The 18,578-nt window shown below is 30.2% G+C and overlaps 1 protein-coding gene across 1 annotated transcript; it reads left to right on the top strand.

Moving 5' to 3' along the window:
* The first annotated feature begins 302 nt into the window (after positions 1–302).
* LOC132929326 (uncharacterized) lies at positions 303–18,365 on the top strand. The gene is made up of 3 exons (XM_060994609.1): positions 303–571; positions 12,130–12,224; positions 15,765–18,365. The coding sequence occupies exons 1-3, from the start codon at positions 560–562 to the stop codon at positions 17,782–17,784; spliced, it is 2,127 nt and encodes a 708-aa protein (XP_060850592.1). The 5' UTR covers positions 303–559; the 3' UTR covers positions 17,785–18,365.
* Positions 18,366–18,578: the final 213 nt, after the last annotated feature.

The raw sequence follows: 18,578 nt of genomic DNA, 5'->3' as shown, positions 1-18,578 counted from the left end.
GTAATAAAATAAGTGCATATAATAACATAACACATATTATGTATAGCAGACAATCGCGCATGGAAACGAAAACAAGTTTATACGAATTCCCAGTAGGTTTATTTTTTTTTTTATTTCGTTTTACGAAATTAAATCTAAAACGCACGCACGTACTGCCGTGTTAAAATAATCGTAGAGACCAGACTACAAGACCACAAGAACACCGAGCTTGTGGACGAATGGTGGGGACGATAGTGCGAGATGGACACACGTTGGGAACGATGAGGCCGCCGTCATCCAAGTAGCTGGTTAGGTAGGTATAATGATATTGTCTCTTCAGTCTCCTCAGTCCTCGTGCGTGTGACGGGCGCAGGTTCACTCGTTAGGTAAAATATTATATATTTGTATATTTTTCGTATGAAACAGTACGCAGTCACATTTATGTCATTATGTTTGGCGGACTTATTCGATTTTAGTGCGTTTCATGTCGTTAGTCGTAATACATTAATATATTATCGTAAACGTTGTTATTATTAAAGGTGACCATTGACATGTAACACAATATACAACGGTCGACAATATGAAAGCTGATGTGAGTAAAACTGTTATAAATATAATGTAATATTATAATATATAATTATAATAGATAGGTACCTATTTGGCTACTTCAAATTTAACGTATGCGTGTATGGAAACAAATTATTAATATTTTATGTATATATTATAAAATAAAAATATTTGCACATTAGATATCCATGACCAGATTTAGCGGGCTTTTTAAAGAATCAGTAATCTTGATTGGGCCAGTAAATTTCCTAGTTTTACCTAATAATAAAGTAAAATAAAACTAAACTAAAATATAAATTTATTTATTGTTTGTTAACAGAAATAAATAAATATTGACTGTATGATTATAAAAATTATAATTGAAAAGAAATATTTTTAGGTAAAAAAGGTGTTCATTTACGGGGAAGAGAATTTAAGTTGGTCGCCCAAGTATGATGAAAGTCTAAATACAGGCGTTTATGAACCAACATTTTTATTTTATGTTCAGCGGGTATCTACGTGATATCGGAAATAGGTATAACAATATAAAAATAATATAGGTATCTATTTTTACTATAGGTAGCATCTATATTGGATTTGAATTACTATAATTCTGTTAGACACTTTGGTTTGTTTACAAAAATCAAATATAAAAAATGTTTATCATGTTTAAGTGGAACAAAATATTTTCACTTTTGGAGGTTCCGGACGGACTGGTTTATTATATATAATTGTAGTTACACACCTAATAGTACGAAGTTCTGTCAATAAAAATAATTATTACTATTAATACATGAAACAAAATTATTATAGGACGTTAAAAAGTAGTGAAAAAAATCTACAATTATTTAAGTGCATAAAATTTTTGTTAAATCATAAATTTAATCAAATTTTTCTGCAGACTACAGAACTAAATTATTTAAACTTTATCTATGGATACCTACATATATTTAAAATAAAGAATGTCTATTATTTTAATATTGATGTATACATGTTTGTACTAAATATCCTACTACTTTTTAGCTTGATACCTTTTTATTATATAATAATTTTTATTAAATAGCATAATATAGGAAATAAAATAAAATTGCAACATGCGTGATTATATTATTTACATATTTTAATCATAAATTATTCATTGACTATCAAACATTTATTCCGCATATTATAATTCATAAGGTCACTTTAGTTGACTGTTTAGTATTTTTATTATACAAATATTGAACTACAATTTAGTATTTAATATGTATAATTTAAAATATATTATTTTTTTTATATTATTTATTTATATATTTCTATGCGGATTATGAAGACAATACGTACCTTCATCTTTTTTGACTTAATACATTTAAAAAAATCTAACCTATTGTTTAATACAATTTACAAATACCTTTATAATTTTGTTATTTAAAACTGTAATTAAAATAGAACTTAAAATATTTAAAATGACATACTTATAACAAAAAAATCTAAACATATTTAATTATATACTATTTTATTATTAACAAACGTTTTTCTAGTATGCAATATTCAATAATAGGGTTTAAAATTTATTTGGTAACATAAGTTTACCAATATACGTATAGTTACACATCATACAATTATAGTTTTTTCAATTATATCTATTTAAATCCGTTGTTAGATAATCCATTATCAGTTTGCAAAATGAACATAGTAATAGAAATGAAATAACTTAACATTCATACTTTTATTTTAATTGAATCAAATATTTTATTGACAAGTTGAATAATAGTTACACAATGTTAGCTATGGATCGGCTAAAGTTATTTGAATAATATAAATAAGTAATATATTTTTTTTTTGTATTTATTATAAGTATTTAAAATAATATATTTTTACATAACATGCTATTTATCTTTTAATATACAAACAACCAGATTACATTAAGGTTAAAGAAATTAATAATATTGATAGTAAAATTATTTAAAAATGATATAATATTAATTTAAAAAAAAAATGTAGAACTATTTGTCAATAAGAACTTCTTAAAATTGGTTGAATTTGAACTACTGAAGATAAAATGCTGTAAATTACTCGACAGATTAAGGAAAGAATAACTGCAGCTATATAGTCAAAATCTTAGAAATTATATTTTGTTAGTGTATTCTCAAAATCAGAGAGAGTACTTATCAAATTTATTTTTATTTTTATTATACTTAAGTACATAATTTAGGAAATATAGAGTTAAAATTTAAAAAATAATACTATGGTTAATGGTAATATTCGTTGGATATTTTTATACTTAATTAATAAATATTTATCAATACATTTTCAGCCCTGAGGAAAAAAATATTCATATGTGGTTATTATAAATATTATGTTTTTAAATTTTAATATCCAATTTATGAATAATAAAAATAGATAATATATAATATTGCTAACTTTCTATGATCGTATTAGAATTTGATTAAACCAATTTTAATTTAATGGATCATATTCAGATAAAAGATGTATGAATAACCAACTTTTTAATTTACTTCAAATCATTAATTTGTTTAAATACTAGTTTAAGAAAAATTAATTTTAGTAATAGTTGTTTTAAATTTAGTATAAAACGTGACTTTTAAAATATTATAGTATCGAGTTAAGAGCTCATAAATAAATGTACCTAGCTAATACTAAAAAATGTATTAAAGATCCTTATTAGTATGGGTTAGTTAAACATAATTGGTTTTGGATCAATTCGTAATTATAGATGATTTAATATGAAACTATATTAAATCCTTTCTAAAATTAAATTAAGCCATGGAACCAGCAATTTGTCATCCTTATTGTTTTTTGATTGAAATTGATCTCGAAATAACCATTTTTACAAATGAATAGATATTTTATGTTGTTTATCCAAGTCTAATTAAAATCTTTTGTTTTTAACAACATAAATATTATTTAAAATTTATTTTTGTAATGAACTAATATAAGAAGAATTATGATTTCCAAGAAATAAATTGTGTGTATTTGGTCAATGGAATTCAGATGTATAGACAATACGAGTATAGTTACATTAAACACGTAGTCTTATCAAAAAGGATGCATGTTGAATCCGTATAACGATTTTTTATTATTATTTTTTCAAAGCATAACATCCGTCCACACTATAAACCAAATGTCTTTGAACGAACCGTGGCAATTAAAAATAAAATACTTAGTTCACCCAATAATAACAGTAATATTATAAACTTAATAAATTTATCAAATTCTTGGTTACTATTTACGAGTACATTTCTTACCATACATTACGAGTACATACCTAAATTAAATAATACTTATTTAATCATTCAGCCATTCATAGCTACAAAATATTTAGTGATTCATTGTATACTAACATTGTACATTTATAATTTATTGATCTTAGTTGTTTATACTAAAATTCTGTATCGAAGATAATATTCGTCTATTAAATTCGCAAATGACAAATGTGTGCAAAAATCATGTACTGTCCTTCGAGACATTTTAAATTTTATTGTTTCAAAGTAACTTGAGACGTGAAAGCGTAATATCAATTTTAAACAGTTTATTTGTTTTTGTTTTTTAAATATAAATTATTAACATAGCACTCACCGTCATACGTGTGGAAATTCCTTATTTTATTTTATTTTTATTCTAATTATACATTGAGTAAATGCGATACAATTAGTTCGGGTTTTGGACACCTTCATTGAACCACGACCCGCGTGTATCGGGACGTCAAGGATTTACTTTCGGTGCACAACTGCTTCCAAGCGATAATCTGATGGTGACCCTTAACCGAATCCAAATTTAATTAACCTTTTGCACGGCAAAATAACATAATATGTATAAAATTAAGTAAGGACGTTATATATTCAATGCATAAACATATATCACAGTATTGTTTTAATCGCAATTATTCGTAGATTACAGTCTGATATTTAAATAAATCCATCACGCATTCATTTCAGGGTTTACCTGTAATTCGTATTATGATCGTTTTGTAATAAGTGATAACTGATAACATACCGTATGCAAATTATTAAAAATACAATTTAGTAACTTAAATTTTGTAATGTACGGTAAAATAAATTTTTTTTTTCAATTTAATATTTTAAAAATTTTACCTAAAATCCATACTTGTTAAATATTTAAATACATTCATATAATTTTAGAAAAAAGTAGAATACTTTAAATAGCTTAATATTAAAATACTTAAAAAAATATTTATATATATAAAACTAGCTGACCCGGCAAACGTTGTTTTGCCAAAAAGTTTTTTTAAATATTAAGTGGACCCGGCGAACTTAACATTATTATTTTTTAATTTTTAATTAAATAATAATAATATTATACACGAATGGATAATTTTTAATTTGGTTTTTTACTATGACAACAAAAAATTTAAACAGATTAATTAAACATTCATGTTATACATAGGCGGAAATGGGGGGAGGGCTTGAGGGGTTTTAGTTCCCCCAAATATCGTAATATGCTTCCCAAAATGTTGTCATGTTTCATGTGAAACCACATGATATTTTATGTTTTTTTTTTTTAGTTAATTTAGCCCACCCCGAAATTCCAATGGATTTCCGCCAATGGATTTACACGTTAAATATTAAAAATATTTGTGGTGCGGGTGTTTAGAGTTTTTCCAAAATTTTTTTTCGTAAAAACCTTCTCCTGGCAAATACGAACAATTATAATACAATTTTAGCCAAATCGGCCAGCCGTTCTCAATTGATGAATTGTTATACATTTTTGGCTCCATTTTTATATATATAGATAAACCAATGAAACATTAACGAATTTACTATTAAGCAATTTTGTATATACCTTTAAAAAACCTATAATAGGTGGAAAGTTGATTATAATTATAATTATAATTACAATTGAAGGTATACATTTTTTACAAAATGTTTTTATTTTATAAATTTCAATTTTTACTTTATTTTTGATACCTTAATCAATACTTAAGATTAAAAAAACTAACACGGACCAGGATAATATAAAAAAAATATTTATTATTTATTCATTTTATAGTATTTAAATATCTATATACGTAGACAATATAGTTTTTCTTGAATAATTTACTTCAATCAAAAGCTGTTAAATTTAAATTAAATAATAAGCAATCACTTAAAATACATCTATTTATTATGTAGGTATACCGTATACAAGTACTCGAATTAATTAATCTAGTTTTATACATCTAAATTAGTTAGTTAATTTGTATTGTAAATTTAAATTTTCATTCATTTTTCATTTATACATTTCAATACAATTCCTTTACCTTTAATACAACTAACAAAGACAAAATCACTCATCAACCTTATTGAAGCTTACCATACAAACATTTTAATTTCAATATATTTTAGCTGAAAAAATAATTAAATTAAATTAATTAATCAATTTATTGATGAATTATGTACTTATAGACAAAATGTGAAACACAATATTGATTTTATTTTACAAATATAACTTAAATCCGTTACGAATTGCGTATCATTATCATTCCACATTATAATGACGTCATATTTTTTTTATACGCCAACACTGAGGCTGTTGATGCAAAAATGATATATTCCCCGGCCTTAGGCGATTATAACACGTGACTGTCGAACCACTGAGTATAAAGTGAAAACACGTTGGTGAAGACGAAAATCGTTTCCACTAGTTTTTGAGTATCTACCTACATCGTCATTATGCTTTCACGTAGTAATTTAAAAAATGGAAATTCCGCTTATTTTATTCGATAATTTTGGTAACAATAATCTTATACAGTACTGTTATCAAAATAAGTATAACTACTTTTCTTAATCATAGTTTGTATTTTCAAAAAATTACAAAAACAATTTATTTTTAATGCACTTAACTGTAACTGCAGGTACACGGGTTCCGCAGCTACGATATACAAATGATGATTAGTATTTGGTGAGAAATAGTTTTCGTGGAAATTATTGTAAGTCGAGAGCACCGTTTACGTTGTGAAATGTTATATTATAATATCTATTATAATGTTGTACCTAATATTACTTTGTCTGGTGCATGACATAGTTTTATCAGCTTCTATCAATAATCGTAGGTTAGGCTATATGTACTATATACGTGTATACTAATTATTACAAAATGTTGTCCTGTAAAACTATTATTCACTATTGAGCCTATAGGAACCGTTTTAGGACTTAATGATTCAACAAAACGTGTACACTATTTAAAGGGACATGACAATGTCTTAAGATTTTCCAATAGATAATTGGTGCGAACGATTTATAAAGATAGAAAGATAGCTACATTGTTACTTTAACTAGTGTTGTGATGTTGTCTAATATTATAATAATATGATATATAATATACTCGTATAGTATATGCATAAATGCATACAATGATACATAAACAACACGAACATGTATTATTGATGTCGTTTTTTTTCTAGTAGACACTTTATAATTAAATCCATTATGATAAACCGGGAGTGTAATATATTTATTATTTTTTTTTTACATGTATACAGTCATAACTATAATTAAAAAATAAAGCTTATCTTAAAATTTTTAAAATATTTTTAGCTCAAATTGTTTTATAACGTAGGTAGGTATAAACTATGAATGTATAAAATGAATCAATTCTAAAATTAAATTAAACAAAAACAATCATTTAATTTATAATGAATTGTATTTTTTGTCATAATACTCGTAGCTCATATTAAGGTTAAATGCAGTGTAATGATTACCAGACTAATATAATATGATATTATGTAAACAGCAGAGCACCTTCTACATGCTTGTCACACAACATGACATGTCTAATGGAATGAAAAATATTGAAGAATAACATTACACTATTAGAGTATTGAAAGATTTCGTAGAAAAGATTTTCATTATCATTATTACAACAATTAAACACACGAGTGATTACTACTCAGACAAACGCGAAGGATTCGATTAGCTCATGAGATTTCAGTCAAACTAATTTTGATGAATGGGTGCTGAGTACTGACATATTATAATAAAAGGTGCTTGTTAATTAATACTGTTAATTGTTATTACTTATTAGTGATAAATGATAATCAATAGTGGTAAGCCAAAAATAGATTTTTATATTGTACTAATTGTATTGCCAATCGTTTACATGAACAATGCTTTGCATCCTATCAGCTAAAATGCTATTGAACAGTATTCAACTATTATTTTGAGTACATAGTTTAAACATCGTCTTCTTAGGATGTCATTGCACTATTAGTATTTTTATCTCTCAACAACACGCAACATAAAAAAATTGAGTAAAGCAAAACTAAACACGTTTTGTTAGTTTTAAAGTAAATAGACCTGTTATAAAAATATTATCTATTTATGTATTTGTGTTTGTAAATTTGTCTTTTACGGTATTTAAATTGTACTCAAGCAATGAGTATATAAATTATTATAATATAAAAATGGCCATACTTCAACATTTAAATTGAAATATTGCGAAAAAGGCCAGCGTAGAGATACATATAAGATGTTAAACTTAAAGATAGATAATAGGTTTATTCGCTGTAATACTAAAGTTAACAATATTGGTCCTGCTTAACGAAAATTCGAAGTGTTACGCGTAGGTCGGAGAGAGAAAACAAATAGTGCACTGACATCCTAATTACTTTTACCTTCAAGAATATTTATATAATAAAAATCAATATTAAACTTATTTCAATAGCCAATGGAATAACTTACTATTGGATAGCATGTTAAGTAAAATTATGTTTTTCCTGAGAGTTGTATAGAAAAACAAAATTCATACAGCTGCTATTAGTCCAACGATTTAAGAATATTGTAATTAAAACTTAATAATAATAACAAGAAGTTGAATGAAAAATTAACATAACATCATTACGTTGTTTTATAGCTTTGTTTTTACTTCGGAATCGTAATTTGATAATAATTTAATAATGAGTAAACTTTTCCGTTTTTGTAATCGTGCGAATTTCTAGTTTTTTATGGAAAAAAATTACACATTTATAAATTTAATCTGTATAGAGGATCTATTGTATTATATCATGCATATTAAATATTAATATAATGGTATACCTAATATTTAATACCATTTAATGTACGAGTATAAACGTTTAGGTTAAATACTTCCTCTAATATTACAAGTATTAACTACCATAATATAAGTAATTTATCAATGTTTTTGATTATGATGGTGATGTTTTTTATTATTTTTTTTCAAAGACTTATCTAAATTATCTTTAAACCACGAAACGTAAGTACAGGTCGTGCCAACATATTTTTCAAGTACAAATACATTATTATCTACAAAACGGATTTGTTATTATATATCGTGGCGTCTATATAGGAGGAAGTTGTTGGAAATTGTTTTGTTTATGCGATTTAAGCAATAAAGTACTTATTTTAATTGCCAAGCTTAGAATCTTTTAGGTTTATTTTTATATTATTATGCTGCAATTTTTAACTATGATAAATTCTGTTGTTAAAGAGTTAGTTTTGATTTTTTGATTTTTAAGATCACTTCTTAATTGTACATTTTTGAGACCTATACGATAAAAATAATACTTGTTAGTTAAATATATTCTAAAGTGTTAAGCGTGTAATGGTTACTGACCGTTGCTTATGGTTTAAACAGAAGAGTGCAACTTGCAGATTCAAGTCCAAGTTTATTAGACCATATACACAAAACGCTTTCACTAGGATTAAATAAAATAAGAATTACATGTAAAAAGAAAAACTTAGCGAAACATAATATATCTTACATAAAAAAAATATGCATAAGACCTTGGAAATTAATTTAATATTTGAATACAGTCGTAAACATAGAGGTTCAACGTGTATATCGTGGGAACTGCGAATTAATAACAAACATTATGCTTGGTATTCTATACAAGTGTACAATTTTTTGGCTACAAGGAGGCATGTGTAAAATATATAGATATCGATGTCATAGTAAAAAAAAAGAATATATATATACCTCCTATATTACTTAGTATACGCGCGGGTGCTTTTGAAATTTCGTGATTGTTACATTGTTCTTTATAAAATTGAAAACTTGTATGATAAATATTTCAAAATAAAAATTACGATCACTCGTATAATACAATATTTTTTACGGGGACTTCATTATAATATTATAATAATTAATTAATAGGGATTTTTTCTATAACAACTTTTTTAAGTATTTTAAGAACTATGTATTACACACGACTATGCAAAAAAATTTAATTAAATCCTTGAATAATTACAATAATATGTACGAATAGTTTAATAACATGAATTAGAATTCAACCAGTCTTAAACAAGTGGGGTTTGATGTCAGATCGAATAAATGATAATCAAAACGAGATATTTATACATATCATGATTAATTTAAATAAATCCAAAAGTCTAATATATCTGTAAGTCAAAGGAAAACAATTTATTGAATTGAAATATAAACTAATATAATATGATATAGGTTATAATATATTTAAAATAAATATAATGTTTTTGACCTGCACTGGTTGCTTGTACAAATATTATTTGTAAATGGCATTTGTGATCAGATAAAAAAATATATACATATTAGTATAATTATTGGTCTAGTTGTACCTATGTACAATAAAACTTTATGAGTCGTTATAAAATAAAAAATAAACAATACTCTCCAAACGGAAATACAATAATTAGTAACTTTAGTGATAGACTGATATCATAAGTTATTATTAATGTATTTAATATTTAGAGTTTAGACACATAAAGTAGGTAGTTGTTGATTCTTTGTGTCAATAATATTAGTATAGGTATATTTTATGTTATAGGTACACACAATTTGTATGTAAAATACAACACAATAAAATATAATATGACGTGTTTTTTTGAAATGCTAAACTTCATTTGGATCATTAAATATATTCAGTGGCGAATAATATTATAATAATATCAGTTTTTAAATGTTTGTAAAAATAAATTGTAAATCCAATTATTTATTATTCACAAACTTCTATCTTCGTGCCTCTGTTTTTTTTTTTATCAATATTATGTCATTTTCATTTATTCATAATATATATTATGTGTTACATTTTTTTTTTGCGCGGTACATTTGACTCACACAAAAATATCGTCTATCTATAGTAGAAAGGTATATGGCACGTGAGAAAAATATTAAGCCATCATTAAATAATATCCTCTACCAGTGACTGAATAGTGCTTTACAAATACGTAGAACCTTAAATTGCGACTGTTTAACTTTGTTCCCACAATTATTTTATGTAGGTATATACTTGCAAACGACTCGAAGAACGTTTTGGACGATAATTCGACTACATCGGTTTAAACGCTCATAATGACGTCATCACTTATCCGTCTAACCGTTGTTTGATAAAAATAATAATAAAAAAAAAAATAAGTTCAATGACTAACCATATTTTCCGTGCATAATTTAAAATAAATTATTTTATGCAATACGTCGTAATGATATACCAATAATACTAATAAATATATTATGTAGTTGAATCGTTTCCGATTTACGATTACAAATTGAAATGTACCTACATTAAACCTATTTATTTGTATTTATTATAATTTTACAATATGCCAGTGTTTGGTTGGTGAAAATTTTTATGATATTTGTCTACGGTCTATTATGATTCATAAGTCATGAGGACACTTACAATATGCCATTGACGTCAGGGAAATCTAAGATAGTTACAATATTTTTTTTAACAAACGTTACGGTGTGATATATTTTTTGTTTTAGATGCACGCGTACAATACGTATATGCACATTAATTCGATTTATATAACAAGTAAATCACTACGATAATGTGACTTGATCGTTTTTTAGGTCTGGGACAGTATACATACCTACCTTTTATGTTATACAACTCTAAGGAAATATCCAAATGTAAATGGCATATTACTTTGATGATATTAGTAATGATACAAATCATTTTCTCGTTTTGCAATAAAAAAAAAGTCTATTCAAATCATCATAACCAGCTTGTCATCGACATCTGATCTGCAAGTGTTATTGGCGGTCAACACAACTTAAAAATATTTTATCTAAAATAAGTTACTCTTATCCCAATCTAATTATTTCATAATATTTTTTTTATACTATCTGCATTCTATGATTTAAAACGAATGGACGTGTGACAATGATTTTACACCGACAAATAAACCAACATTTCTATCGTAGTTTTATGCTGGTTCAAATACTCGTATATAATACATATGTGAATCTCCTTTCATTATTATTTTATTTTTTTGTTAAATACGTCTGTCTCCTTTCTCCGTGTGCTTACACTACGTCTGATGCAACAAAAATAATATTTTATCGCCAACGTTTAAAATGACACATAAGAATTCTATATAGTTATTATGAAGTAATTAAGGAACGTGCAGACATTTTATCCTTCGTTGAATCTTATATTTTATTATTTTGCTAAAGTCTTCGTTTCATGAGATTTCATCACGCTTTTGGGAATGTTTTATTAAGGACTTTATTATTATATAATTATATTATATTGTTTGTTTTTGAATAATAGATCAATGAATGAATATAACGAAACACTGATTTGAAAATAATTTACTTAGCAGACCAATTTGCAGTGTACCTATACGTATCTATAATAAAGCGGTTTTTTATTTTATGTTTTAACAGATTGGAATACATTTTATCATCACAATATTCATTTTGTTCGAGTCATGGACAGCTGCTATTGAAATTCCGTATGAAGATCTTAACAACCCATATAAGTAAGAAACTATTTTTTTATAAATAATGATTTTAATAGTATTTAACACGTAATTTAATTATGAACAATAATTTTATTTATTTATTTTTTAATTGTAATTTACTGTGTTGAGTTTTCAACTCAAGAACACATTAAAATATTATCGTCATCTAGTCAGAAATTCAGAATACTAGAAAACATTAATACGTTTGGTAATTTTTTTAGTAGAAAAAAATATAAACAGACATTATAGACAAGTGGAATTTACGTAACACAATTAGTATGATAGTATTAATTTTGTTTTGAAATTCTAGAGTAACAGCAGTAATATTTATTAACACACGAAATGCAATTTATTGTAACTTCACGTAGGAAATAATATCTTTATAACTAATGTAATCAAACACATAAATCTTAAAAATATATTTTATTGTTACTTAATTTTTAATGTAACATTATATAACTTAATGTCTAATTGAATAATAGTTTATACTAAATATTTATAAGTGTTATATGGATAAGGTTTTACTGGAATGTAATATCTTAGGCTTACAATGGATACCTTACTAACCTACCTCTGGGAAGTTTATAATTGTATTACGTTTTGAATTTTTTAATTATTATTAATCAGTACTAGAAAAATATAGGTTTTGTTGTAATCTCTGAAATTTTAAACTGTGAGTAATGACTTATATATTATTAATTCATTTATATGTATTTCGGTATTTTTTTTTCGGCACTAAATTTGTATTTAAAATTACTATTTATAACGGAGTTTATTTCGTGCACAAATACCAAAAAATAGCAGATAATATCCGACGTGGTTTCGATTTTTTCAAGTCGTAATTCCTTTTAATGACTACTTAAACTGAAAACTGCAGAGCATAATTTTACCAAAAAAAAATATCAACCGAATAGCTCCTCTTTGAATAAGGTTATATTAGTTCACTTTGACTTACAAATTAACTTAAAAAAAATAGCGGGCAATATTATTTTTTAATAGGTAAAAATACATAAATTTATATATTGGCTTTAGATACTTGAGTGCATTTTAAAATTACGAAAAAATGGAAATATTTCAATGTATTACATTATTTCAGTAATAAAATACTTGAGTTATGTCACATTAGAAAAAAAAGATTGAAAATCAATTTTTTTTATTTGTGTTTAATAACAAAAAAAGTAAATAACTTATAAATATATGCTTGTAATAAACTATTACATTAATTTCCATTTTTAATTTTGTTCCATTAATTATATTTTTTTTTTATAGCTTTAATATTTATTAGAATTTAAGTATAAATTGTACCTACATATTGTGTAATATATTTTAAAATATATACAGTAGTTGCCGCTTATTGAACTTAACGGTTAATGGTCCTATTTGCCTAACTCAAACAGGCTGGTCTCGATTTATTTGTATACTTACGCATAAGAACAATTTCTGATATTGAACTTATTACACTAGTTAATGAATCAATGTTAAATCAATATTTGTAAAATGTTTAGTTCTTTTTCCTGATTTTATCGTGAATATCTATTTTATTTATTTTTTCTACTTCTCATCGAAAAGTATTAAGATTTAAAAATATTTTTTTATTTACAAAACAACATTTTATAATTTTATCGGTATAAATTTTCATGTTTTTTTTCTTTATAAATGATAACATTCATTTTAAATACATAATAGTGAATATTTATTACTTTATTAGTACATGGTTAAATTTTATATATTTACTTCAATGCATATTATGTATATGTTTTTATCCTTAGACCTTTCGCTTTATTAGCTTATTCGGTTAATTGAGTTTATTTTGTGTATATTATTTAATACATAATATCAATTACATTTGTTTGATTTACTTATTTGTACATTTTCGAATTATTTCAATTATTATGTCAAATAATGATGTATATAGTATTCTTATTCGCATGTTACTATAATGTAACAATTATAATTTATAATACTTTAATGCTTGTATGCGTTTTCGAAAAATTATATTATAATATTATATATTTAGCGTTAAAATGTATAATTTTTCGAAAACGCATACAAGCATTAAAGTATTATAAATTATAATTGTGGGCGTCACCGTTTTCGGCCAAAATGTACCCTTCCCTTTTCGGCCAAAACTAACTGTTTACTTTTCGGCCAGCACAGTTTTCTTTTAACAACTTATGAGTTATGATTGTATCCAAAAATGTGATTTTTTTTTTTAAATTATTACCTATACCTAATACTTTATGAAAACATGATAAAATAATAGTATATTATATAGGTATATATTGTATAGTTATTATAATACTATATTAATTTTTATTCGAATAATGTATTATATTATAACATTTTATTGTAACATTTTGTTATTTTATATTATTTTATTTTATTATTTTTTCATAAAGTATTAGGTAGTTAATAATTTTTTTTTTTTTAATCATAGTTTTGGATACAATCATAACTCATAAGTTGTTAAAACTGTGCTGGCCGAAAAGGAACAGTGGCCGAAAAGTAAACAGTAAGTTTTGGCCGAAAAGGGAACTGTAAGTGTTGGCCGAAAAGGGAAGGGTATATTTTAGCCGAATAGGGGGCCGCCCCCTTAATATTTGATGTTGTGTGTAGGTTTTCACACATTTTAATAGGTAGGTACAGTAATAACCGCTGTATTACGTACAGGTTATTTTTTATCATAAGAACGCGTTTACATAATATAATTATAATACGATAATCGATTAAATATCGAATTCAAATCTTAAGTGGATGAAACACAGCAGAGATCCATTGTTTTCTTTGCCGATTGTTATCCCACGTGCGAGTCGTGTCAAAAAAAAAATCACGTTTTGTCTTTCAAAAACTACGAGGTCAACATTTGGGAGACAACCTATGTATAACACAGTTTATGTGTGTAGCTGCGTTTATTTATTATTGTTTTTAGCGTATCATTTAACTATGTACACATTACGTCGTGTATTATTATTGTGGATTCTGTAAGTGCTTCTCATAATAGTATATTGTGTGCGGATCACATTGACCCATCGTATATGTGTGTATGTTTTTAACATTACTGTTTCGCTTGGCATGAAAAAATCATATCATTTGTGTGTATTTGATATTAACGTTATTATTACTTCATAATTCACATATTAATACTGTACCTATTTGTCCGGTATAAATCACAATATATACGTTAAGTAACAGTGAGACTTGTCTGAGACTGACCCCGATATACATATATGGATATCTTATACTTTTCGTATACGAAAATATCGTTTTTCACATTCGCAAAACGTCTTTTTCGCAATAGTAAAATCTGAAATTTAGTCGGAACCATACCGATCGGTTACTGATCTCGATTACTACTGAACTTACATTAAAAACATAAACCTCCTCAACTATAACCTATTTTTGTTATTTTTATTTCGCAGACCAGCGCATATACGATTTTCATATTTACGCGTGTCGGGCGTCACACGACAAGTCTTACGATCGATAAACTCCGATCTCAGCGATCAGCAATCGTATAATATATAATATGTAATTATATGACGACGGTATTGCTTTCAGGTTATGTCCACCGCAGTCGAGCTGTGCGGGAGTGGGCCAGAAAGTGGCAGCCGCGGAGGCTGAGAACGGCGACGGCATGGGCGGGCTACGGCGAAACTGCCTGTGCGACGACCGGTGCGGCGAGTACGGCGACTGTTGCACCGACTCGGCGCACTTCGATCCCGTGGAACAGCAGAACGCCGCCGCTCGGCACAGTTGCGTACTCACCGACGTGAACGGCGGCGCGTACGTGGTGAACAGGTGTCCGGTGGCGTGGACGAACGCGCGGGTGCGGGACGCGTGCCATGCGGCGGCCAAAGGCGATCGGGACAACATGCTCGGCAATCCCGTGACCAGCCGGACGACGGGACGCGCGTACCGCAATCGGTTCTGCGCCGCGTGCAACGGTGACGCGGCCGACCCGGTGCTCTGGGGCACGCGGATCGTTTGCCATTCGCTTATCAGCGTGGCCGCGGGCGCCGAACAAACGGTGCTCGACACGCTCAAATACGACGCGACCGGAGGCCGGTGGACGGTCAAGTACGACGGTGACACGTACCAATGCGACCCGGTGATGGTGCCGCCGGCCGCGGTCCGCACCCGGCCGTGTCTGCCGAACGCCGTGGTCACGTGTCACCCCCGGTGGCCGAACAACGACATCCGGTCCAACTGCGAGGCGTACACCACGGTGGTGTACTACGAAGAACAGCCGTACAAGAACATACACTGCGCCATATGCAATCACGTGGCCGTTCAGAACGTCTCGTGTCAGACGTCCGACATATACTTGAGGTTTCCCAATCTCGGGGCGAGGAGCTTCACCGCGTTGTTCGTCGCGCAGACCGGTCACCGCGAGTGCCGCGGCCCCGACACGTATTACGACCCGTTCGACAAGACGTGCCGGACGTTGCGGACGACGGCGGCCGACGACGGCGTGCCGCTCAACTGTTCCACGGTGGCCATGTACCCGGTCCCGCTCGAGGGCTGGCGGCCGCCCGACGCCAACGCCCAGTACGTGACGCTGGACAACGGCACGATGGCCGTGTGCGTGGACCCCGCCGACCCGACTACCGCCGCCGTGACGGCCAAGTACGTGGTGGTCACTTACGTGGGCCTCGGCGTGTCCGCGGTACTGCTGTTGGTGCACCTGGCCGTGTTCGCCGCGCTGCCCGAGATGAAGAACCTGTCCGGCAAGAACTTGGCGTCGTTTTGCGTGTCGCTCGTGTGCTCGTACGCGGCCTTCGTCGCCGGCAACTGGCTGACCGGTCCCGCGTGCTACGCCGGCGCCGCCGTCACCTATTACGCGTTCCTCACGTCGTTCGCGTGGATGTTGGTGATGAGCTTCGACTGCTGGCGCACGCTCCGGCTGGCCACCGTCGAGTTGCGCGTCACCAGTGGCCGGCAGACGAAAAAGTTCCTCGTCTACTCAGCAGTCTGCTGGCTGGTGCCGGCCATGATGACGTTCGTGGCGGTGGCCGCGGACGCCGTGCCCGCCGTGCCCTACGACGCCCGTCCCCGGTTCGGCGCCGGCCAGTGCTGGTTCGGCAGCAAGACGGCGCTGCTGATGTTCTTCGCCGGCCCGCTGACCGCCGTCATGGTCGTCAATGTCGTGCTGTTCGGCTGGACCGCGTACATGATCCACTCGAGCCGAGCCACCGTCCGGCACGTCAACACGCGCCACGTGCGCCGCGACTTCCGCATGTACTGCCGGCTGGCCGTGCTCATGGGCCTGACGTGGTCCACCGGCATCGTGGCCAGCTACACGGACGCCGCGTACATGTGGTTGCTGTTCGTGGTGCTCAACACGTTCCAGGGCCTGTTCGTGTTCGTCGCGTTCACGTGCCGGCGGCGCATACTGGACTCGCTCGTCCGCGGCGTCGGCGGCGTCGGCGACGGCAACTTTGGGCTCAACCCGTTCAACGAAAAGTCCAAGGACGCCAACAAGAACTACCGCGGCCCGCCCCTGTCGTCGTTCTCCTGGTCGTCCAGCGACAACGGCGCGCCCGTCAGTTCGGAGAAAACCACGGACACGCTCTACTGATCCGGCATTTGTCTCGCGCGTTCGATTTTTATTAAACCACCGGACACACGAATCAAAACACAACTCCAAGACTGAGCACGACGGTTCGCAGTCGGCCAATGACGATGACCACTATATTATATTATATTATGTTGTTACGTTTGCGGACACTCGATTGCCGCCGGCAGAACGCGATAATCCTCTCTCAAGATCTTTTTTTATATATATATATTTATAGATTTTTGAATTTTACTCATGTCATTTAAATTCTCTGAGCGCGAGTTTTTGACGATTCTATGTATACCACTCTATATAATATTATATACTATTTTGTACGCATATGTATGTATATATTTTCGTTTTTGCGTTTATAGGTTTACGAAGCAAATTGATAAATAATAAAAGCGCACTTAAATTTGTATACGTAATAATTATTATACTACCTATTAAATTGTGTAGCCTGTAAGTATTTACAATATTATACATGTTAAATTTACATTTTTGATTCCAGATGTATATGTTACGATTAATTCAATTACGTGGTTTGCGTACGGTTTATTATTTATTATCATTTTGATAATTAAAACAGTATTGACAAAGAATGACTTTTATTTTATTTTGTTCGGACCATTTCGAATCGTTGTTTAATTGTTCTTCTTATAGTGTTCTACTACACGTCTACACGAGTTTGTTTATTATTATTTAAATTATAGGTCGAAGGCGAACGATAGTCATACTTCGACGGGCTCGACGGACCACCGCAATGGAGCAGCTGATCTGATTCCTATTGGCATGTTGAGGTATTAATATAAACT

Source organism: Rhopalosiphum padi, chromosome 4 (assembly GCF_020882245.1).
Source record: "Rhopalosiphum padi isolate XX-2018 chromosome 4, ASM2088224v1, whole genome shotgun sequence".
Lineage (NCBI taxonomy): Eukaryota > Metazoa > Arthropoda > Insecta > Hemiptera > Aphididae > Rhopalosiphum > Rhopalosiphum padi.
The sequence above is the reverse complement of the archived record's forward strand: the minus strand, read 5'-3'. Positions and strand labels throughout refer to the sequence as shown.